This window comes from Pseudorca crassidens, chromosome 4 (assembly GCF_039906515.1).
Source record: "Pseudorca crassidens isolate mPseCra1 chromosome 4, mPseCra1.hap1, whole genome shotgun sequence".
Classification (NCBI taxonomy): domain Eukaryota; kingdom Metazoa; phylum Chordata; class Mammalia; order Artiodactyla; family Delphinidae; genus Pseudorca; species Pseudorca crassidens.
In genome coordinates this window covers 36,430,670-36,455,710 of record NC_090299.1, presented here as the reverse complement: position 1 = coordinate 36,455,710, position 25,041 = coordinate 36,430,670, and the positions used below count along the sequence as shown (strand labels likewise).

General features: G+C 47.8%; 1 protein-coding gene across 5 annotated transcripts in view; it reads right to left on the bottom strand.

The window, feature by feature from the left end:
- Nucleotides 1-25,041, bottom strand: part of EVC2 (EvC ciliary complex subunit 2) — a 141,107-nt gene that overhangs the window by 27,583 nt on the left and 88,483 nt on the right. For all 5 annotated transcript variants that reach the window (XM_067735496.1, XM_067735493.1, XM_067735492.1 and 2 more), the window contains 3 exons: nucleotides 23,024-23,478; nucleotides 17,650-17,854; nucleotides 13,953-14,075 (listed from right to left, as the gene is read on the bottom strand). In XM_067735496.1, the coding sequence (XP_067591597.1) occupies nucleotides 13,953-14,075; nucleotides 17,650-17,854; nucleotides 23,024-23,478 (783 nt within the window). The remainder of the gene's footprint in view (nucleotides 1-13,952; nucleotides 14,076-17,649; nucleotides 17,855-23,023; nucleotides 23,479-25,041) is intronic.

Sequence of the window (25,041 nt, the reverse complement as noted above, 5' to 3'; positions counted from 1 at the left end):
TACGTGGGACTTCCATTGCTCCTGACAGTTCAGGGCCTTGCACACCATGCTCTTTGTGTCTATCATCCGAGCTCTTCGCTATGATTCAAACATCCCTCATCTTTGTCCTCCTGAAAATCCTCCTACTTGGCCTTTGCGTCTCTGGTTCCCAAGGAGCCACTCTGAAGCATCCTCACTCTGCACATCTGTCGCCCTCCTTGTGTTTCTTTCGTCTCTCAAGCTCCTCTCCCCAGCTGGTACCACACTGTTTACCCCACCAGGACAGAGCTCTTGCAGGGGAGGGCCCAACACTTGAGGGGCCCAGCAGCCTCTAGATGAGAGAATCCATTCATTATACTCATTCACTCAACTAAGTAGATCATTCCAGCTTCTCTACATTTTTTCTCTGCTATCACTACCTCTTACACTTTCTCTAGGAAACTTGTTACAGGGAACAACATAGTCTACTGCTTCTCTGATTTCACCACCCGAGCCCCTAAAGGCAGGTCCCTGTAAGTGCATGCCTCTCCCCTGCACAGGAAGCTAAAGTACAACCCCAAAAGTAGCCTACACAAGCATCATATCGCGATGAAGCCTTTCACTTCATCTTTAAAGGTTTGTGGAATATATTCACAGTAGCCAAAGTCAAAGCAACCCAAGGACCCCCTCAACAGATGTACAGATAAACAAAATGGGGTCTATCTATACAGTGGAATATTATGCAGCCTTAAAAAGGAAGGAAATTCTAGCACATGCTACAACATGGATGACATTATGCCGAGAGAAATCAACCAGTCACGAAAGGACAAATCCCGTATGATTCCACTTATATGAGTTTCCTACAGTAGTCAAATTCATAGAGCCACAAAGTAGGATGGTGGTTGCCAAGGGCTGGGGAGAGGAGGGGGTGGGAGTTAGTGCTTCATGGGGACAGGGTGTCAGTTTGGGAAGATTAAAAGTTCTGGAGATGGATGGTGGTGACAGCTGCATACAACATGAATGTACTTAATGCCACTGAACTGGATCCTGAAAAAATGGTTAAGGTGGTACATTTCATGTTACGTGTATTGTACCACAATAAAAAAAATGGAATTTTGTTTGCTGCTACATAACCTATTTTTAAGATTTGTATGTTTATATTCAGAGGTTATAAAGTAGCTGGCCCAAGGGAAAATATTTACACAGCATAGAGGCTGGCAGAAGATGGTGGCCCGGGTTCTCCCAGGGCTGTGCAATTTTCCTGTGCCCATTGTGTGTCCTTCAGAGGAAGGCAAATCCCAGTTTAAAGAGATCAGACTTCACCTGTGTGATCTGTCCTTCAGGAAAAACTCTGCTGCAGGAAGGAGGAAAACGTGCCCCAAAGAAGCAAATAGCCCCCTTTGGGTATTATTGGCTGGAAAAGAAAACTCTGCTGGGGGACCTGCAAAGGCTTCTTGGAGAGGTGGTGCTTACCACAGGCCATGGAGAAGGAAGACAACAAGTGAAACTAGTTCTTCAAAGACACGCTGTGGGGACCTGCATATTTGGATCACAGCAGCCCACTAGCAACAAGGATCAGAGGCAATAACACACAGAACTACGGCATGAAAACAGCTTCTCTGGAAGAAGACACTTCATTTCCCTGCTTGAAAGGAAACATGAAGTCTTGTTATCAAAAGGATGCTACCAGACCCCAGTCTTTCCCTAGTTTGGAGCACCAGGTGACAGCCGCTTGTGACAGTCCGGTGATCTGTTTCCACGGTAATTACAGATCACTGGCCCGCGCCTTCCAGGTGGGCTTTCTTCGAGGGCCAGCAGCTATACTCAGCTTGTGTGGAGGAGCCTGCACAGCTCGTAGAGGTGGTCCAATGTCCTTGCAAGACTGGGCGATGCCCTGTGAGAATGGGGCCCCAAGAGCGCTGTCTGATTACTTCCTCATGGGGACACTTGGAAACTGAGTCTCTGAAGTGCTTTACAGATCCTAACAGTCTTCCAGCAAACTTTTTTCCCACCGTTATTTTTTTCACAGTAAGTTCACAAACAGAAAATATATTTACATCTTTGTGCATTCATCCAAAAAAATTTAATGAGCACCAAATATGTATAATATAAAGGAATGTGTGACGCACCCAGGGAATGGGGACGGGTGCGTCACCAGACACGTATCTAATCCTGAAAGAGCTCAGAATTGAGGAGGGAAGTAGGCACCATGGTGAAAGGCACAGGCTCCAGAGCCAGTACTCTAAATTTGTTTGATATTTTTGCACTTTAATTATCTAGATGATGGGGTGGGTGGCAATGTCTTTCCAGGCATAGAAATCAATTTTTCTATCTTAAATTTAAGCACTAATGATGTTTATTTAGCCGGGGGTTATGTTTATTTAGTCATGCACATGACTTAGCTTCTCTGAATTCCTAGCTTTGTCTTCTTCACTCGAGGAGTCCACCAGGTTCTGCCTGGTTTCCTTCCCCTGCGCCATGGCCTGGAAGCTCTTTCAGGGCCGTACCCAGGACAGTCACAGGGCTCAACTCATTTGCTCCCTGTTTCTCAGGGATCACTTTTGACTGTTGTCCAGTGTTTTAAAAAACACATTATTTCATACATTATGTTCATTGTTTTTGTTTTGTTTTGTTTCGTTTTAGGTGAGGGGATAATCTGATGCTTCAATTCCGTTATGGCCAGAAGCAAAATAAGTCCCCAGTAAGGTTATTTTGATTATTAAATAATCTACTACTTTGAGAAAACCATAATTCAAAAAGAGTCATGTACCAAAATGTTCACTGCAGCTCTATTTACAATAGGCAGGACGTGGAAGCAACCTAAGTGCCCATCGACAGATGAATGGATAAAGAAGATGTGGCACATATATACAATGGAATACTACTCGGCCATGAAAAGAAACAAAATTGAGTTATTTGTAGTGAGGTGGATGGACCTAGAGTCTGTCATACAGAGTGAAGTAAGTCAGAGAGAGAAAAACAAATACCATATGCTAATACATATACATGGAAACTAAAAAAAAAAAAAAAGGTCATGAAGAACCTAGGGGCAAGACAGGAATAAAGACACAGACCTACTAGAGAATGGACTTGAGGATATGGGGAGGGGGAAGGGTAAGCTGGGACAAAGTGAGAGAGTGGCATGGACATATATACACTACCAAACGTAAAATAGATAGCTAGTGGGAAGCAGCCGCATAGCACAGGGAGATCAGCTCGGTGCTTTATGACCACCTAGAGGGGTGGGATAGGGAGGGTGGGAGGGAGGGAGGTGCAACAGGGAAGAGATACGGGAACATACGTATATGTACAACTGATTCACTTTGTTATAAAGCAGAAACTGACACACCATTGTAAAGCAATTATACCCCAATAAAGATGTTAAAAAACAAAAAAAAACCCCAAAAACAAATACTTGAAAGAAAATAAATAAATAAATAATCTACTACTTTTCATTGACTGTAACAGTGCCTGACACACTGAAGTGTTGAATGATGGCTAGCTGTTGTTGTTTATTGTTTTTTTTTTTTTTTGGCAGTACGCGGGCCTCTCACTGTTGTGGCCTCTCCCGTTGCGGAGCACAGGCTCCGGAAGCACAGGCTCAGCGGCCATGGCTCACGGGCCCAGCCGCTCCGCGGCATGTGGGATCTTCCCGGACCAGGGCACGAACCTGTGTCCCCTGCATCGGCAGGCGGACTCTCAACCACTGCACCACCAGGGAAGCCCTGTTTATTGTTAGTATCAATTTTATTATTAAAGGTAGAACATGGTTGGTGGCATAAAGGAGGTCCATATATAGCACTATGATATTTTAGAGGATGGAAGAGGGGGAGGGGTCAGGGAAGGTTGTGAAGATATCAGCTTTTGAACTGGATATTGAAGGATCCAGGCATTAAGGAAGAGGGAACAGCACAACCAAAGGCACTGAGGCAGGAGTGAATGGGGTCTCTATGGGGTTAGTGAGAGGGTGAATTAGACCAAAGCTGAAAGGAAAAGTGGAAGATAAGGACCTAGAGGTCAGACAGAAACCACATTACAGAGACCGTCACTGCTAAGGGGAGGTAGGTAGCCTTTCTCCAGAGGCAACAGAAAGGGCTTTGGCAAGCCTGTTAAAGTTACTAAAAAGGAAAAACATGAGTGACAGGCAGGTGAACAAGAAATGGATGAGAGGTCCCCTCCTTACACACCTGCATGAGCTCATATTTCCACATTTCCTCCATGTGGTTTCAATCTTCCCCACCACTGGACAGGTAGTGGCCCAAATACCCTGTAAGGCCTAGTCCCCTGCAGAGATGCAGGGCAGAGTAAGGTGGCCATGAGGGATATCTCATTTTACTTATGCAAAGTCATTCCTAAAATGTGGGATAAGCGTAAAGCCTTTTGCATGTACTTCGAGAACAACTTGCACAGTGAAATTAACAAAAGAAAGCTTCTCTAACATCCTCTTTCTTCTTCGGAAAGCTTAATTTCTTAATTCTAGCCCTATGAGAATACGTCTCTGAAGAGGGCTTTCATCCTTGTTTAAAAGAACTCCTGGGAAAAGATACAGATTTGCATTTCTATGAGGTATTAATGACAGGCTTAATTAAATATTCAAGCTACCTAAATTAATAAAAATTCATTTGCAAAACAATATGCTGCTAAATACTCTTATTTTAGATGTGAAGTTCAAACAACTTCCTAACTGGTTTCCCTGGTAGAATGTGCAGTTTTGAAGGAGTAGTTTCTTCTATTCATTGGGATGTCCTTTAAACACAAAATAAAATCAACCTGTCAATCATCAGAGAATTACTGAGATTCTAAGAAGTTCAAGACCTTACAGCCCTCCTCCTTGCACAAGTTTGGAAACATATACAACTGGCTGCATGGGTGAGCCAGACAGACACCAAATGTCAGCTCTAATATTGATGGAAACTAGACTGGAGAATGCGGCTCAGATGTGTTTGCAAAGGAGTGGACAGTCCTCCAAACAGCAGGCCTCCCCCCTAGCTCATCACATTGTAGTCAGAAAATGGGGGCTTCCTGAAGGCAGGCTGGCTTCCAAAGAGAGGAGGGAGTTGCACTGAGCATGCTCAGTTCCTACTTTAATCTCGCCAATCAGGTAACACTCTCCTTGGAGAGAAGTGGGCAAGGAATGCAGAGAGGCCAGGATGTCACTAGCAAAGTCCCTCCATGTGGAAAGAGAGGGGTCAGAAAGGAGTCACATTAGGAATCTCACATCCAAATGCTGGGAGGAGATGCTGATGAAACACTATTTAAATATTAGAATGTACTTGTATTCTAGTGGCTGGCCCTCTCAAAAAGCAGGTCAGTTTAAACCATGCTTTGCAGGATGGGTTCAAAATTTAAGACTCTCTCCTTTATCTTGCATCAGGAGGGGAGTGGACTCAGTAAAGGTGTGTTGGGTTAATGTTTATTGAATGAAATAACACCCGGCTAAATAAACATCATTAGTGCTTAAATTTAAGATAGAAAATTTGATTTCTATGCCTGGAAAGACATTGCCACTCAACCCATCATCTGCATAATTAAAGTGCAAAAATCTCAAACAAAGTAAGAGCACTGCCTTAAACTAGTCAGCATAGTTTTATTTCTTGTGTTTATGGCTGATCTGTTATCTCCTACGTAAAAACTTACCACCTAACTAGCTGTGTGACCTGGACAAGCTGCTTAACCTCTCTGAGTCTCAGTTTTATCTCTGAAAAGCAAACAATAAAATGACAGGGAACAATGCCTGTAGAGTCTGTGGTACCTAATGAGCCCCTAATAAATAGTAGCTGCTGTATTCTTACCACTAGTATTATTTTGGTATCATTACTATAATTAGTTAAATAGAGCCCCCTTTGGGTTGCAGGAAAAAGATAAAACAATAGTTTATAATATTGAGAGTTTTTTTTCCTCCTTTAAAAAGTTTTTTCATTTCTAATTATAAAAAAACATGCACAATGTAGAAAAATATTAACAACTGAGATTCCTGGAGAAAGACAGTAGATTTATAAAATGCATCTACTGCTCTCTTTAAGGCAGAAGGACTCAAGTAAAACTCTACATTCCCTCATTTGGCTCCTGACATATGGGCAGCAAGGCCTTTACCATTTAGGCAGGAGACTGGTCTTCTCTGGGCACTCTGACCAGATTTCAAGAAAGCTCTAAAGTTACAGACATTGGGAATTCACCAAGTGAGTGGTCCAGTCTAGTCACAGCAGCGTGAAGGTCACAGTCTGCAAGCCCTACTTACAGGTCAGAGCCTCCAAGTAACTTTTAAGTACTCGACTCTTTTTTTTTTTTTTTGGGGGGGGTACGCGGGCCTCTCACTGTGTGGCCTCTCCCGTTGTGGAGCACAGGCTCCGGACGCACAGGCTCAGCGGCCATGGCTCACGGGCCCAGCCGCTCCGCGGCATGTGGGATCTTCGCGGACCGGGGCACGAACCCATGTCCCCTGCATCGGCAGGCGGACTCTCAACCACTGTGCCACCAGGGAAGCCCAAGTACTCCACTCTTAAATATGAGCAGACCGCCAAGGATGGCCACATACCTGGGAAAGCCTCTAATGAATGTAGAGGCAATAATAAATATGCAGGAATTTTTTGAAAAACTTTATGTTCTCAGAGAGATACAAGAGTTATTGTAGCCTTAAAGCAACAAGACAATGTTATTTCGTAGAGAGCATTCAGAGAGAAAAAGCTCTTGAAAAATTAGAAATTAAAAATGTAAGTGGGCTGCTTTGGGAGCAGTGGGAAACTATGAAGCTTCCCTTAGGAACTCTGCTCAATATTCTGTAATAACCTAAATGGGAAAAGAATTCGAAAAAGAATAGATATGTATATGTATAACTGAATCACTTTGCTGTACACCTGAAACTAACACAACATTGTTAATCAACTATGCTCCAATATTAGATAAAAATTTTAAAAAAAGGAAGAAACTTTCCTTAAAATGGTGTTTCAGGGAGATGACTTTGACAGAGTCTGCCTCAAGGGATAAAACAGGGGCAAGAGTAGACATGAAGAGAACCGTCTGGAGGCTTTCCCAGTCTTGGTAGGTGGATGAAGGGATTTTCTCGCCTCTTCCTAAAATGCATTCCCTTCCAATATGCCTTCTTTTCTAAGCTTTATAAAGACCTGTACCATCAGTTTTCTCTCTTGTCATGTCATCTGAAAATGAGCACATTATTCTCATGCTTAAGCTCTAGCCACTTCCGAAATGACAGGTGTGTGAAGAGCTGTTCCTGACAGAAGCGCCAGCCACCTCTGCATAATTGCCGAGGCTGCTGCAGAAACACACTAGGATGCGTGGCTGATTGCACTGCAAGAGTTCCACTCCTGATGGAGGGGTTGCTAATGAAGTATGCAAGCATGGCATCTCGTGAAACCCAGAAATAGTGAGTGAATAATGGATGGGTGAACGGTTATGTGGTAGACACACCACCCAGATGGAAGCAACATCATTAAAATAGTACCAGAAATCGTGGGTGAGCAGAAAATACGGTCATGTCACTTTCATTTATATTGAAGTGCTCCTAGAGAAAATTTATGAGAAATTTATATATACTTTGTGCAAAACCAGCAAGAGAACGCACCGAAGATGAACTGAAGTATTGCCTTCGTTTCTGGATCCATCAATTAAAATTCTGCTAACAGAACACAGAGGTGGGCATCAAGAGACTGGAACCTTATCCTTGCTGAAGTGTCTGGCGTCAGGGCCCCTCACTCCCCAGAAACCAGTCCAGCTCTTGATGGGGGCTGGGATTGCAACCTTAACCTCCATCTCACACTGACAAGTAGAAGGAAGAGAACAGGTCAGACTAAGACACGGCCCCCAACCCCTAGAACCAACGAGAACAGAGGTCAGGAGAGGAGGACTGGCCAACAGAGACTGACTTCTAGAACTACTAATGAATATATCCTGAGAGATACTCTCTACGAAGTGCCTAAATCTTGTCAATGTTCCCTCAAAAGGTCTGAGCTTCTCAGTGTAGCTGTCAGGACTCTCATGACCTGGGTCCTCCCTGCCTCTACTGCTCCTGTCTCCATATCTAACAGAAAATACTCAGCCTTTTTGAGGACAAATAAAGCCACAAGGTAAGCCTCAATAAATTCCAAAGACTTGCTATCATATACACTTTGTTCTCTATCTAAAACATACTAAAAGTAGAAATCAATAACAGAAGGATAGGTTTTTTTTCTTTTTAAGGATCTGTTAGAAGTAAAAATCAATCAAAAAGGGATAGGTTAGAAAGTTCTGCTTCTGGCCATGATACAGGAACAGGGAACAAATTTACTCTGTAACCAGATTTGCTTTCTCACAGCTAGAAAACTAGACAAATCACATGATGCAATGGTTTTCAGACACTGGACAACAGGCAGCACAGAACTGGGATACTTGAGAGAAGGGAAATAGACAAGGTGAGCCCCACGGTTGCCCCAGCTTACAGCCTGAATGCAGTTCCTAGTACACAAAAGGATGTGTTGGGGAACCCAGGGAGAGACCAGCAGGCTCAGTACTGTGCCTAGAATTTGTGGGGCAGAGTCCTAAAGAGGAGGGAGCTGCTGAGAGAGGGAGAGAGAGAGAGAGAGAGAGAGAGAGAGAGAGAGAGAGAGAGAGAGAGAGAGATCCAGAGATTTGCAAGGGGCTTTGGCTCAATACTGTGCATGTTTGAAAAAAACCCAAATAACAAACCTATGCCAGGCCAGGGAAAGAACCACCAGAAATAATAGGCAGAACCATTGCTGGAGCTCACACAGAGCTGGGAAGAGCTTGTGTTCCCACGACCCAGAGTGAAAAGATCCCACGACACACAAGGTATCAGGTAGAGTCCTCAGAAGTGTGTAGCCTCAGCAGCGGGGATACGTTAGTCCTCGACTAAAGGCAGCTCTTGACCCAACCTAACAAAGCTTAAAAGCAACCCTTGAGGTGAGCTGTGACAAAGCGAGAGAGAGATATGGACATATATACACTACCAAATGTAAAATAGATAGCTAGTGGGAAGCAGCCGCATAACACAGGGAGATGAGCTCGGTGCTTTGCGACCACCTGGAGGAGTGGGATAGGGAGGGTGGGAGGCAGGGAGATGCAAGAGGGAAGAGATATGGGAACATATGTGTATGTATAACTGATTCACTTTGTTATAAAGCAGAAACTAACACACCATTGTAAAGCAATTATACCCCAATAAAGATGTTTAAAAAAAAAGCAAGTCTTGAAAGGATAAAATGAATCCAAAAGAACATACCTACATGTCAAAACTCCACTATTAAAGAAAATACAAAATCCAGTACCCAACATGTAAAATCTACAATGCCTACCATCCAATCAAAAATTACCATGCATGCAAAGAAGAAGGAAACTATCCATAATCCAGGGGAAATTCAACGAATGGAAATGAGAGAGATGATGGAATAAGCAGACAAGGACATTGACACACTGCTAAGAAAAAGAAATGAGGCGTAAGAATCAGAAAGGAGGCTACGAAGCTGTGATTATTTGTAGACATTATGACCAAATGCAAAAAATCAACAGACACATTCTCACAAGAATCTTAAGAGGTAGGTGTACCTATCACGCACACTTGAAAGATGAGTACGCTAGGGCATAGAGTGGTTAAGTGACTTGCTCAAGGTCACAGGGCTATAAGTGACAGAGATAGGGACTTTGGACCCAGCAGTCTGGCTCCAGAGATAGAATAAGGGAGTCTGGAAAGACTTATAAAAATTAGTAACATTTCTTTACATCAGTATCAAATAAGCCCAAAACATAACTGAAAATAGGTAATAACTCACAATTGCAACTAAACCTATCATGTATCTGGGAATCATCAAAAAGAATACACAAGACCTTATGTATATGTATAGCTTACCCATAAGGTGACCCTATGATTTCTCGCCCAAGTTGAGAGTAAAAGGAAGAGCTAACAGGAAGGGACGTGGGGATGACAGGGGAGACTGGGACTGTCCCAAGCATATCGACTTAATGGAAGCAAATATAAAATCTATTAAAGATCTTAAAAGAAGATCCACATAAAATAAGAAACATTCCACCTTTTTGGAGGGGAAGACAATTCTCAAATTAACCTGTAATTTTAGTTCAATCCAACAGAAATTTATCTTGGAACTTGATTAACTTATTCTCAAATGTACCTGCCCTCCAGAGTCCTCCAGGTTGAAAATCATGCATCTGTGCATTTGTAAGGAGCCTATCAGAAGGACTGGGATGTCTGTGGAGTGTCACAGGTGCACAACAGCCACTCAGGATGGCTGCCTCTGACCGGAGCTGGTAACCCATCAGCTGGACAGAAAAGGTGGGCAGGCAGGAAGTCCACTTTCATCCCTCTGCCTGTCTCTCTTTTCCTCCCTGAATCAGTCGTACAAGTCTTTCTGAATGAGTCACGTACCACTCATTCAAGGCGGAGCTCAGCATAGTCAGGTGGCTTCTATGTGAAAGCAGGAGGCAAACTTATAAACGGTCGATGTACAAACTTGTTGCTCATCTAAAACCGTGAACATCTCAAGTGCAGGATCCTGCAAGAGTGCCCGGCCCAGAGAACAGGCTACAAAATGTTCTAAAGGAGGAAGTGAAGGAGAATGAGGGAAAGGGGAAAGCTGAGCACGGCAAGGAAAAGGAAAGAGGTAGAAGAAAGGGAGGGGACGTGGGGAAGAGGACAAACAGCCCTGCTGGGAGGCTGAAGCCTTCTCACTGTCACTGCGGACCCAGCACCATGATGGAAAGGGCATGGATGATGGAAGCAGACGTGCCTTGTGGGAGCCCCAGCTCAACCACTCACTGATGGCATGACCTTGGGCAATTCTGCCGACCTCTCCAGATGGCAGAGTCCAGACCAGGGACATATCAACCTGGGGCTGAGGGTTGCAGATTCTAGTAAAGAAAGGGGGCACCTGGCAGGTGCTTCCAGCATGCTCTGCAAACCCCAGCTGTGAAGCCACAGTCCCTTTGGGGACAGCATGCTGCCAGCCAGGCAGTGGCTTGACAGTGGGTCTTGGGACAGTGGCCATTAGGTCCCTGCTCCATCTTGATAGCTACATGAGCTTGGAAGGGGTTCCCAGTGCTGCTGGCATCCCCCCAAGGGCTGTCATTTCTGTGCAATTACCCTGCAAATAAAAAATCTGAACAATTGCTACTCGGATGCTAAGAGATGCAGTCGACCGACTTCAGGAGGAACATCAAAGCCGCTGACTGGGGAGTGCCTATTGTATTGGCACTTGCCACAGTGAGATAGCCATTTGTGAAGATGGCCTGTCATGAAAAGGTCACGGCTGACAAATGACTCTTGGCTGCCTTTCTCCATGAGGCCGGAATTAGGTAGCCTATGAGTTGCTCCATTATTGGGGAAATGGGCACTGGAGCCCACTCCAAAGTTAAAAAGCACCTTCCAATCCATTTGTTCCTCACAAATCCAGTGACTAGTGGGTTATCATTGTCTCAATCCTGATTTTACGGATGTGGGAGCCAAGGCACGTTCATCTCACATTACACAACCGTGGGAAATAACCATGTTCCGTGAGAATATTCCCTGTCAAAGATGAAGAAGAGATAGAGTTTTAGTTTGAAGTGCTGGATCCACCACCGCCTGGCTGCAGAAACCTGGATGAACTCACTGTGGAGACTCAGTTTCCACATCTGTAAAATAGGAATATGGACCGTTCCTACTTCTTAAGGAAGTCGGGAGGGGTAAAGCACGTAATGGAATGAAAGAGACAGGCTAGAATGGGGGAAGCATGTGCGGTCAGGTGAACTCACGGTGGGTGGGCTGCTGAGTTCGGCTCAGGAAACCTCGGGACCTTCTCAACCCATCCTTCATCCTGTCCCTCTCCTCCTTCTACAGCGCTGGTGAGACTCGGCCCATCTTCCCAGACAGGCACTTGAGACCCTCCACCCCAGGTCTGTTCCCCCATCCCCTCGGGAGACCCAGCACCCCAGCAAAGCAGCCTTTTCACGGGGCTGCAGACTCTGGGCTCCCCTGAACCTGCATTGTGTCCTTGGCCACGGCTCAGGCCACCCATTCCTTCCACCAAATCAAATCCTCACTTTTCCTTCTCTGACAATATCTACCTTAAGTGTGACAATGGGTCACAAACCAGCGTGCACTGGAGGAAATGCCCTGCCCGACCCCCCATGCGGCTAGTTCCTCCATGTAGTCCCTGCCTCACTCCACCCCTCTCCTCGTCCCCTCCTGGGTGAACCGGGAATCCACCCCACTGGGCAGGCTTGGCTCAGCTCTGCTCTGGGAGCCCCACTTCTGCTCCTCCAGGTAGGCTGCTGCCAGGACCCCCCCAGGGACACCTGTGATCGTGTGACTGAGTCTGTCTAATTCTGGGATGTTTAGCAAGCCCATCTGGCTCTCATACTAATTTCTATCTTCTGAATTAGCCTTTAACTGTAAGACAGATGATATTTCCACCTGTACCTGCCTTAGTCTTTGTCTTGTGTCTCAATTTTATATAGAACACAAGTGGGAATAGGGTGCTACTTCTGTGTCCCTTAAGACATCAACAACCTGTACACACCTGGAAGGAGCCATGACCTTGCCTGGAGCAGGTTCTATGGTTCTTTGCTGGATTACGCATTTGTGTTCTGAGAAATACACTTACATTAAAAAAAAAAATTTAAAATAACTAGGTAAAGGACCCGAGGGACAGAAGGTAGGAACAAGATGAGCAGCTCTAGAATATGGTCTGTGCATCCACTCACTGACAGTCCTCTGGGAGTCTGCCCTTTGCTGGGGAAGGCAGCGGGCCCCCGGCAGTGACAACACGGTGTCGACTCTTAAATGTCACCTCCTCAGAGACATCTCACCTGACTCTCCCACCTACAGTGGATCCCACTTCCCCCTCGCCATCCCCCCACCCCGTCACTATCATACCGTCTTGTTCATTTCTTTATCGGCACTGATCATGATCTATCATTTTAAGTGCTCTTTGTCTAGAATGTGCATTTCTGAGACCTGGGACCACCCCAGCGCTCGTGAACACGATGCCTGGGACATTGCTGCCTCCTCAGCATCCCAGAGGAATGAAGGAACAGCGTGAGATATGCTAGGATGGGAAAGGAAGTTGGCAGGGGGAGGGGTAAGTGGGAGAACTGGGTGTTCCGGGAAGGCTTCTTGGAAGAGGGGGCACCTGAGGACAGAGTTGTGCCTTAGGACAGCTGAGGACAAAGTCCACTTGTTCAGGTAAAAAGAGGTGGAAAGGTAAATCCAAGAAGAGGGAAGGACACGGGTAAGCAGCACGTGGTCATACGCAGTACGCGCAGAAACAGAAGTGTAACAAAAGGGGGCTGGTGAGGGAGGCTGGGCTGCTTGTGGCGCACAGAGGAGGGTGTGCAAGATAAATGCAGAGATAGAAGTGAAGCAGCACAAGTGAACCCCTCAGCACAGAGCCAGGCACAAGGATGGTGGCAACCACAGGCCACGGAGGCAGCACCAGAGATGAGGCCAGAAGAATGGACCAGAGAGAGACCTCCTGGGGGAGAAGTGGAGGAAGAGAGTTCCAGGCAGAAGGACCAGGTGAAAAGGGGCGGGGGTGGGGGTGGGGTGGGTCCCACCTGCAGGAACACAAGGTAAAAACCAGGTGCTGCGGGGAGGGGGAAGGGTAAGCTGGGGCGAAGTGAGAGAGTGGCATGGACATACATACACTACCAAATGCAAAATAGATAGCTAGTGGGAAGCAGCTGTATAGCACAAGGAGATCAGCTCCGTGCTCTGTGACCACCTAGAGGGGTGGGATAGGGAGGGTGGGAGGGAGACGCAAGAGGGAGGGGATATGGAGACATATGTATATGTATAACTGATTCACTTTGTTATACAGCAGAAACTAACACACCATCGTAAAGCAATTATACTCCAATAAAGATGGAAAAAGAAAAAAACAGGTGCTGGGTGGAGATGGACAGTCACAGCCCCCAAGGGCTCTGTGTGCCCTTAAACTGGGCGGCTGCCAGCCCTGCCATGTGCTATGAGGAGTGACAGATCGAACACTGACCTTTTCAACCAGGTCTTCGGGGGCCTGTTCCTCAAAGAGCTGAATTTTATCTTCAGTGCACTTCTTCAAAAGGTCTGTCTTGCTTTTGCTCTTGGAGCGTGGCTTCCTTGCCTTGGACTGTGGCTGGAGAGAGGGGAGAAAACATGGGCGAGAAAGTGATCACCAGTAGGTTGGTGCAGCCCCTGGTCTCCCCAAGCCCAGAGAGGCTCCTGCAGCTCTTGGCACCGCACAGCTCTCTTAGCCAGAGAGGGGAGGAGAGATGAACACTCTCCTGGAATGAACTCCGTTCATGGGCCTTCGGTCTTGGCATACTTTGGGAGCTTGTCCCGCCAAAGGGAGGAGAGGGATGCTCGTGGGCAGAGCCGGAGCTTTGCAGTCAGACAGATAGCGGCCCCACCTGCGTCCACCTCCTCTCCAGTGGGGGACCTCAACCCGTCAGCCTCTGTGAGCAGGCACAGGACGGAAGAGGTGCTTGTCCTTGGGAAGCTTACAGAAGAGCGGAGGAAAAAATCAGTAAACGTGAAAACAAATAACCGACCAAGACACTCTCAGAGGGTTGGTGAGTGCCATGAAGACAAGGAGACAGATATTCTCTGGGTATTATCTTACATTAGGCGGACGGGGACACGTCTGCAGAGGTGAACGGCTGCTGAGGACATCCGTATGCATGCATTCAAGGAGGCATTATGCGTGGGCTTTCACACATACCATCCTCCTAGAATAACAGCTGCACAACCTACACACACATACCAGCTTCTCACAAATGTAAAGAAGTGACATTGCAGCTGAGCCCCGCATGACAAGGTGTCAGGAGTGTGAAAATGTGGGAATAGAAGGTTCCAGACCCTGAAGACCTGAAGCCCAGAGCAAGGGTGAGAGGGGTCGAAGAAGAGGTTGTGTGGGACTTCCCTGGTGGTCCAGTGGTAAAGAATCTGCCTTCCAACGCAGGGGACCCAGATTCGATCCCTGGTCAAGGAACTAAGATCCCACACGTGGCGGGGCAACGAAGCCTGCGTAATACAACTACTGAGCTTGCACGCCTCAATGAGAGAGTTCATGTACCGCAAAAACTACAGAGCCCACGTACGCGCTCTGGAGCCTGCCCGGAGCCCGCACACCACAAAGAGAAGCCCGCGCTTCCATAACGAAGACCCAACACAGCCAGAGGAAAAAAAAAAGAAAGAAAAGAAATAAATAAAATAAATAATTTAAAAAGAGAAGAGGTTGTGGGTGCTCAGTAAATTGATATTCAGCGAATGAATGAATGAGTGTAGAAGATGCTACCCTCTCTGAGCCTCAGTTTCCAGACCTGTAAAATGGAGCTAATGATACCTACCTCATAGGATTACCGCAAGAACATAACACAATGGAACATAAATGGAACATAATCTAACATAATAAACAGAAAAATATAACAACACAGCATACTGTAACACAACACGATAGAACATAACAACATGCTTAGAATGTAGCCTAAATGAGAATATAACAATAGGACATGACATCACATAGCAAAACAAAACAGCATGCAGTAGGGCATAATGTAGCATGACCAACACAACACGCACCACATCTAAGATGCTTGGTGCAGTACGTGGCCGCTGGTCACTCCCCATGAGGGCCAGTCCTCCTCCCTTCCCGGCTCACATACCCACCCTTCCTCTACTCTTTCACTGGCACGATCTCCCAGAGCCTGCTCTAGACCTGGACTCAGGCCTGCCCACCAGACTCTGACCCGGCGCCTATGGCCGCGGTGTTAATGCAAGAGAAGACCCCCATGTCCTCAGGGCCGGCCCCAGCGCACTCAGAGGAAGCAAGCACGTACACAGCAATTCACTGAGTTCAGAGACCCCCATGTGACAGAGGAGGAGACTGAGGCCAGAACAGAATCGGTGGCCTCAGCCACATCATGGGAGCCCTAAGAACTAGACGGTGAGCTTCCTGACTCCTGCACCCAATGCCTTTAAAAACTCGGGCTGGGCTCAGCTAATCCCATGAGTGAACTATAGTTTTTATCTCCTGATCTAATGGTGATAATACCAAAAAGAGGAAATTGGGGGTCAACCCCTCTTAGGAACAGAGCTAGGCTGGTGGGTAAGACCCTGAAGCCCAGAGCAAGGACTGGCACTGGAAGCGGGGGAAGCCAGAGTGGGGCGGGGGTGGGGCAGATCGTGTGCATCCCTCCCAGCCCCACGCACAGTGATGTCAAGTCGGTAGCCTGAAATTGGCCTTGGAAGAAGTATTTACACCAGGGAAATAGGCAAATGCTACAAGTCAGGAACTCTGAACCCCCAATGAGAGTCAGTTTACCAGCATGTGACTGATCAGGGGTCAGACCACAGGGGGTCTTGAGATCATGGTAGAACTTATAGCTGGGCAGAGAGCACCAAGGATGTGCCTGAATTCTGTTTTCTCCTCAAGGAGAAGCAGTAGGTTTAAAATCAGAAAGCACCAGCTCCAAGATGAGTCCTTCTACTTCCTCCTACGTCGGTCAATCACTTTACCTCTGCTGGTTGGTGCTTTCATCTGTAGAATGGGGACAAAATATCTACCTCCTGGCCCCGCTGTGAACCACAGATGAGCTACTGAAAGTGTAAGTGATTCGAAATGTTTTCAATCTCAACATAATATCAACTCAAGGGAAGTCCCCGCATTCCGCCCACATCCGGTGGTTGGTTGGTTGAGTCAATAAAGTTTATTGCACACCTGTTATGCACCAGGCACCTTCTAGGTGCTGGGATGGAGTGGTGAACTGGAACTACAAACAGGGAGCTTGTTGGCAGTGGGAGCACAGACCGTGAGTTAAGTCGAGAAACCAGGACATTGCAGATAGCAATCAATTCTCTGAAGACGTGGGAACGCAGCATGGGATAAAGGATGGCTGGGAAAGTGGTGATCTTGGATAGTGGGCAGGGAAGACCACTGTGCAGGTGACACATTTGAACTGAGATGTGAAGAGACCATAAAGAGCTGGCCCTGTGATGTTCTCGGCAAAGGAAACAGCAAATTCAAAGGCTTTGTCTCTGGTGGGATTCCCCAAAGGCAGAGCCAGAGACAGGGACTGGGGTGCACGCAGTTTCCGGAGAGAGGACCTCTGAGCAAGGCGTAGGGGGTGAGGGAACCAGGACAGGAGGGGGAAAGGGCCACGCACGGTGGAGGTCTCAGGTAGCATCTGGCCTTGACTGGTCCATAAGGGGCTCCAGAGTAAACCCTGCACCCAAGAGTTGCCTCGTCTGTGGCCCATAACACGTGCTCACCACAGGCATCTGTCAATCATCACCCTCCGAGGCCCAGGGTGAGAGATGCCCTTTTCCACCTGAGCTGAGCATCCTCCTTGTGCCACTTACAGAAGTACTCTGAGTGGGTCACTGGCTGTGGCCAAGGGAGGGGGCAGGAGGAAGAGTCACCTTTCAGGGCAGGTGGCTCCCATCACTGAGGGGAAAGCTCAGGAGAGGGGCGCAGCTGTGAGCCGTGAGTGGCAGAGACTCAGGGCCACTGGTGGACAGTGCAAAGTCCAGGTACCAGTGTGTCCACTACAGAACTTAAGGTGCTTCCAGGAACAGCTGACGCCAACAGGGCCAGAGAGGAGAGGGTGGGAGATGAGCTGAGGGTGGGTGGCAGAGCGAGATCCTGCAGTATCAACCGCCGGAGGAGGCCCCGCTTCTGCACCCACGAGGCCCCGAGATGCCCATCCTACCTGCAGCTCAGGGGCGGCCAGCGCCTGGTCCAATTTCAGGAACTCTGCTTCTCGCCATGCAGTTTGAAATTGCTGCAGCAGGACTCGGGCCCGGATTTTGGGAAGGGCCAAGCTCCTGTCCATCTGAGCGAAGCAGCCGTGAACTTCCTGCCTCATCCCGAGCAGCTCCTCTTCGGACAGGGAGAAGGCAGAGGACCAGAGCTTTCTGGAAAAGCAAGAACAGTGATATGTTTTAGTGGAGAGAAGACAGTGCGGGTTGTGCTGGGGGGAAAGTGTAAATTCAAGGCTCAAACTCCACTAGTCAAATCCACGTCTGGAAAAAAAAACGCCATCTCCTTAATCGGGCATTCATTCCACAAGGATTTCTTGAGCATCTAATGTGTGTCATGATGGACACAACATCATATCGGGGCTAGGAATTCAGAGTTGAATGAGACAAGCCTGTGAGCAGACAACAGGTGTCCCGGCACTCACGACCTTGAAGAGAACCTGTCTCTGTTTAGAACAGACATGAAGACAAAGAACTGTCCACCGAGCCTGGCCAGCAGCAGACTGTAAGTAGGGACCAGCAGCCCGGAGGAGAGATGCCCAACTCGGCAGGTCATGGGGAAGGGGGGGCCTTGTGCTGGGTCTTTCTAGGATGATGAGTGACAGCTCTCATTTAGGGAAAACCTATTCCGTGCTGGAAACCATGCAGGGTGATTTACCATTAGGGGCTGACTGTGTCCTCCCAAAAGATATGTTCAAGTCCCAACCCCTGGTACCTCTGAATGTGATATTTGGAAACAGGGTCTTTGCAGAGGCAGTTTAGAAGTAAGTTAAGATGGGGTCATGTTGCAATAGGGTGGACCCTTAATCCAACATGACTGGTGTCCTTCAAAGAAGAGAAGACACACACACAAGAAGGCCATGCGATGAGGGTCTACGAGCCAACAAGTGCTGAGGATTGTAGCAACAGCAGAAGCTAAGAGAAAGGCGGGGATCAGATTCTCCCTGGAACCTTCAGACACAGCATGACCCTGCCAACACCTGGATTTGGACTTCTGGCCTCCAGAACTGGGAGCCAATACATTTTTGTTGTTTTAAAGCCCCTGGTCTGTGGTGCTTTATTATGCCAGCCCCAGGAAACATTTACCTGCATCCTCACCGATACTTTGGCAACTCAATCCACAATTTACAAATGAGGAAATTTTTTTTTTTTTGGTACGCGGGCCTCTCACTGTTGTGGCCTCTCCCGTTGCGGAGCACAGGCTCCGGACGCGCAGGCTCAGCGGCCATGGCTCACGGGCCCAGCCGCTCCGCGGCATGTGGGATCTTCCCGGACCGGGACACGAACCCGTGTCCCCTGCATCAGCAGGCGGACTCTCAACCACTGCGCCACCAGGGAAGCCCACAAATGAGGAAATTAAGGAATGTCCCCCTCTTCCTCCCAGGCAAGGCCTACAGCCACTCTACAGGGGAGAATGGCCACAGGCTCTCTTTCCCACCTCTGGGGATCCAGTCTGGCCAACGAGATGGAAGAGGAGGTCGGCTGGGACTTCTGGACAGAACGTCCTCCCTGACCCAGGAGACAGCATCTGGGGGGAGGCCATCTCTTCTGTCCTGCTTTGGGCAACGTGTGTCTGTTCATTGATCACTCAAAAAATCTTCATGTGGGCCTGTGGGACTTCAGCTCACCTAGAAAGTTCTCTCGTGGAAGCAGAATAAGACGGAAAGGGCTGACTTGGGCCCCCAGACAGAAGCAGTCTGAAGGCCCCAAGCCCATGTCTTGGGTTCCCTGGGACTCACCAATTTTTCTGAAGTACTTTAGGAAACTGCAGCTGTTCCTTTGTACTTTCCCTCGTGGAGAATCTTTGCCCCACGTGTTTGCTGCTTACGTGGACTCCAAGGTGAGAGCAACTCTGAAATGAATCTGAGTTTTTATTCTTGCCCATCTTCAAACCAGATTGGCCCAGGGTGGTCTGGCTTTAATCCTCCACTAGGTAGGCACTAAGATAATACAGAAATATAGGAGATAGGGTCTTTGCCCTGAAGGAATTTAAAATCCAGGCAGGAGTTTAGCAAAAAGCTCTCAAAGACACTTTCCCTGGCAAAACATGCATCCTTATTAATTCTTATTTTATAGGACCAGGTTGACAGCAACTCTCTCTTGCTTGAAATTGAGAAGCTTATAAAAATATGTTTCAAAACTATTGTGCAAAGCCATTTCTACTTAATGCCTCAGAAATAAAGGCTACAACCTTTTAGGGTCTTAAATAAGCAAAGTATATAAGCAGACTCAGATTGTGTGTATTGTTAGTTGACCCCCTTTAAACCTTAGGAAAATCATAAAGAGTTTTCTGATACCAAAGTGAGATCTCTCTTTTCCTGTTGAACGACTCAATCGGCGGCCGCTTTAATAATACTCCCTGCAAAATGGAACCACATGAATCAAAGAAGATGACCATCCAATAATGGGAATGTCACGTCCAATCCACACACTTTGAAGAGCCCAAAGCAGGCTGGATGGAGCAAAGAGACTTTGGTCGAATGTAGATTGAGCTGAATAATTACTGCTGAGAACAATTGGTGGGAATAAGAAGTGGCATTGAAGCATCTGACGTGTATGGGCTTGGAGAAGACAGCATCTTGTTTGTTCAAGAAAACAAAAACGAACAGAGATGGCGAACTAAACAAGGACAGAACCATAAAGAAAGAGAGATGAGAAGGAGGGGAGAGGTCACTTCATCTAAACCAAGACAATCTCACCCTCTGCAAACACCTGGGACCTCTCCTCCCTGGCAGCAAGTTCAGTCCCTGGGAATGAGCACTTAAGGAGGAGGCACTGCATCCTTGAGGCCAGGAAGACCTTGTTCCATGGGATGTCACTGCCACCGAGGAAGGATGGGCACTGCAGAACGATGCTCTGCTATTTGGTATCCCTGAAAGGGTTCAAGGAGAGCTCAGGCCTCGGTGCAGATGGGGAGGACCACCGACGTCCAGCGAGCAGCATGCAGGATCAGTAGAGGAGGGGGACAGAGGGACCGAGCAGACAGACTGAGAAGGGCGCCTTCCCCTACCCTCCCCCAACGCCCACCCCCAACACCCCCTCCACAATCCACAATCCTATGTTGATGCAACCTTTTCTAATCAAAAGGGCTTCAATTCAATTCAGAATTGAAATTGTGGCTAAGATCCAAACTGAACTGTGGAGTGGCCATACCGAGGAAAGAATAGTCAAAGGGCTTTGGTTTTGTTTATTCGCTTCAATAGTGTTTTCTGGGTTGGTTGGTTCCTTTAAGGAACATTGATGGGTGGGTCCGTTGGTTTAAAGGGCAAAAGCGCTATGTTATAGCCAAACGGGCACCGTTACGCCCTATGTGTAAACAGTCTACACTACTCTAAATAAACAGACTGGGAAGGTGGTGGTTACTGTTTATCTTCACTGCGCTGCTGTTGCTGGGGGGTTTGATTCTGTCTTTCATGCGGTGAGACTGGTCTCCCCTCTTCACACCCAGATAAGGACCCACCCAGCTGTTCCACTGCCTGGTCTTGCCCCGCCTCAGCAAGGCAACAGTGGGCAGTGTCCCCTTGTCTCCGGCTCCCAGTACCAGGTCAGTGGCCGGCGCCCAACATGTACCTTCTTCAGAGCTTGGTACCTGGTTAATTACTCCTGCTTTGTGTATCACAATCATCTATTTATGTGTCTGTTTTCCTCCTGATAATCTGAGTTCTTCCAGCACAGGAATGATGGTGGTGATGATAGCAGCTACCTCTTATCATCCACTTATTGCAGACCAAGGGTTGTGTTAAAAGACTGACATAGGGCTTCCCTGGTGGCGCAGTGGTTGAGAGTCCGCCTGCCGATGCAGGGGACACGGGTTCGTGCCCCGGTCCGGGAAGATCCCACGTGCCACAGAGCGGCTGGGCCCGTGAGCCATGGCCGCTGAGCCTGCGCGTCCGGAGCCTGTGCTCCGCAACGGGAGAGGCCACAACAGTGAGAGGCCCGTGTACCGCAAAAAAAAAAAAAGAGATGATGTATGTGACACCTGGAGCTGCAGCAGCCATCCTGAAACCATGTGGGGCTGAGCCCAAAGACCAAAGCAGCACACTCAGTATAGTGGAGCAGAAGGATGTTGAGGGCTGGATCCTTGATAGTATCATTGGGTCATGGAATCAAAACTAGAAAATTTACTCCCCGACTTCTTATAAAATGCTTTCTTCACCTTCTAACAACCCAATAGTATCATGTGCTGCTGAAAGCACCGTAAATGATTTATCATTGTCATCCCATTCTACAGGCAAGAAAGATGAGGCTCAGAGAAGTTAAGTAACTTGCCTACACTCAGACAGTTGGTGGCAGTGCTGGGATTTAAACCCAGGTTTTTGGTCTACACTGCCCACCTTTCATTCCTCTCTGTAGCCCCATGTGGGCCGTGTTCGAGGCTCCTCCAGTTTCCAATCTGACGTGCCAGCCCTAAACAGTTGCCAGATAGCTGTGTCTATCACACAGCTGATGGCCCCTTCTGGGCCACGTCAAATCTCAGTCTGCACAAAGAGCTGGCGAATGCTGCAGGGAAGTGAAGGACTGTCAACAGTGGCCCCTCTGGAATTTGATTTTAACTTGTTCTCATTGCTTCCATAGCTCTCCAGTGGCTTTGAAAACATGAGTGGTGCAAATTATCCATTATTTTATAATTATTACACCAGGATTGCTGGCGGGCAATGGCTTACAGCATCCTAGTCAGAAGTGGATGTCATTCCATGGTTCTTGAATTCAATGAATGAAGGGGACCCATAAAGAGATGGTGCAGCGGGCCGTAAGGCCTGGAATGAAGGCCCACTACCATGTGCTCCCTGACATCTGCTGACACAGGGAGGGCCTCATGTGGCTTAACTATAAGTTCCCCTCCCCATCCTGCTCCTGTGGACAAGCTCCCCTCTTCACACAACACTTCTCATCAAGGGGACCAGGTGCAATTCCTGCTTACTCATGAGCAGTGGGTTTCAGTGCCCTGCCAGCCTGTAATTGTCCAAACAAGCCCATCACATCCTCCCACGGGAACCAGGGGGCACCTCACCCTCCTGTTGCTCTTGCGTTGGCCAAAAAATTTGTTTGTTTCCCCGCTCACATGAAAAACCCGAACTTTTTGGCCAACCCAAATACAAAGCCTGCCTCCCACGAGCCCTGGTTGTTTGCTCTGCAACCCCTGAGTGGCCTGGGGGGGGACATGCACTGCCCGTCTTCCCTGGGCTGTGGGTATAAGTAACTAATACACTGCTGTCCAGCGTCAGATGGCACGTGTCTGGCCATCCCCGTAACCAGGCGGTGGAATCCCTCCCCCACTAGTGGGAGGAGAGGAGGTGATGAAAACACACAGGGATTAAAACTCACGTGAAGATCAAGTGCTCCCAGTGTCTCAGCTCCGCCTGCTCCTCCGTGGAGGCCTCCAGAGCATCGTCCTTCAGTCTCTGCCTCACGCTCTGAATGCCCTCCTGGCCTCTGTCCCTCTCCTCGCCCTCGAGCCGCTCGGCCCGGGCGGCCAGGTCCCTGCTGTGCTCCTCCAGGATCTGCTGCAGGAAGAGCCAGGGGACCCCGCGCTTGAGCAGCTCCTGGGTCATCACCGAGTTCTGCAGCCGCCGCAGCTGCTCTGTGGCTTTCTCGGACAGTGAGAGGGTCAGGGCCCTGAGCTCGTCCAGGGCAGCCTGGTCCAGGCGCTCCTGCAGCTCCTCCAGGGTGGCGCTGTGCTCAGCCACCAGGCTCCGCCACTGGCCCATGTACTGGCGAGCATCCTCGGCCGCCCCGAAGGCTTCAGCGATGGACAGCCGCTCCCTCCGCTGCTCCTTGTGCTGGCAGGAGTTCCAGAACAGACAATTAACAGGGGGCGGGACTCGGTTGTACAGCTCTTGGGGAAAACACTCTGGTTGCAGGAAGCACCGAATGTCAACATCTCTTTCCCCAATCACCTCACATTCAGCAAATTATTCTTGAAAACAAAAAAAGTAACATAATAGAAAGACCAATGGAGATTGCCAAAGTAGCAGCAGAGGAGAATTGAGCCACGAAATGGAAACTTTGAATAAAAGCTTTGCTCTTCTAAAACCTACTAAGATTTTTATGCAAGTAGGCTAATAGGACAGAAATACTGCACGAGCGTGTTCAGAACTGGAAGGACTCTTGATTTCTCCCCATAGTCAAGTCTTAGACAACAAGAGAGGAAATCTCTATTAAGGTTTTTACCTTCTTAACACATCCTCCCCAAAGGAGAAGAGTGCATAACCTGGTTGATTTTTAGCAAAATGTGACCACCTTTTACTCATTTGTTTCAAAGAAGGATCCAGGACATCTTTTTTTCTCTTCCTTCACTCAGATATAATATTCTCTCTATCTTGCTCTCTTCTTCTGGACTAGACAAAACCTGCCTCTGTCTATGTTAATCACAGTATTCCAGAGGCAAGGCGTGGCAAATTTCATAATTCAAAGATTTAGGGTGAAGATTTAAGCAAAAGGCTTAAGCTGCCTCACCCAACTGAGCTTTTAGCAGTACCTCCTTTGTTTGAGGTTGCATCGTTTTTAAATGAATCAATAAATTTGATCGTTGTTCCCCCCTCCCAAAAAAACAAAATTATTCTTTAGAAAATAAGCCAACATGTAGTGAAAACTTCATTTGTTCAACATTTATTGAACACGTATCTATTGAGTAGTAAAACCCAAGAGGCAGACCACCTGGGCTCCTATCCTGGCTTCTCCACTTACAAGCTGAGCCACCCAAAACGAGTGTCTGGCCCTGTCTGGGCCTCTACTGCCTAATCTGTAAAATGGGGATAATAATAGGATCTACTTCACAGAGTAGTTGTGAGGATGCAATGAGTTGCTGAAGACATGTGTAACTGTTAGAGGAGGGCCTGGTGCAGAATTGGCATCAATGAATGTCTGCTATTATTATTACCAAGTCCCAGGCACATAGGAACTGAAAATTGAGATACCCTAAGAGAAAACCCCCCTGAGATCCATGAGAGACAATTTAAATGAGGAGGTCACAGAAGGCCTTTTAAAGAAGGAGACCCAAATGGATAAACAACAAGGTCCTATTGTACAGCACGGGGAACTATATTCAATATCCTGTAGTAAAACATAATGGAAAAAGAAAAACAGACAACAAAGGCTAATCACCACCAAGAGTAATTATAGTAATAATATGCTACTACTAATTTTAAAAAGTTAAAAAAATAAAGAAGGAGACCCAGGCTTCCCTGGTGGCACAGTGGTTGGGAGTCTGCCTGCTAATGCTGGGGACACGGGTTCGAGCCCTGGTCTGGGAGGATCCCACATGTCGCGGAGCGACCGGGCCCGTGGGCCACAACTACTGAGGCTGCGCGTCTGGAGCCTGTGCTCCGCAACAAGAGAGGCCG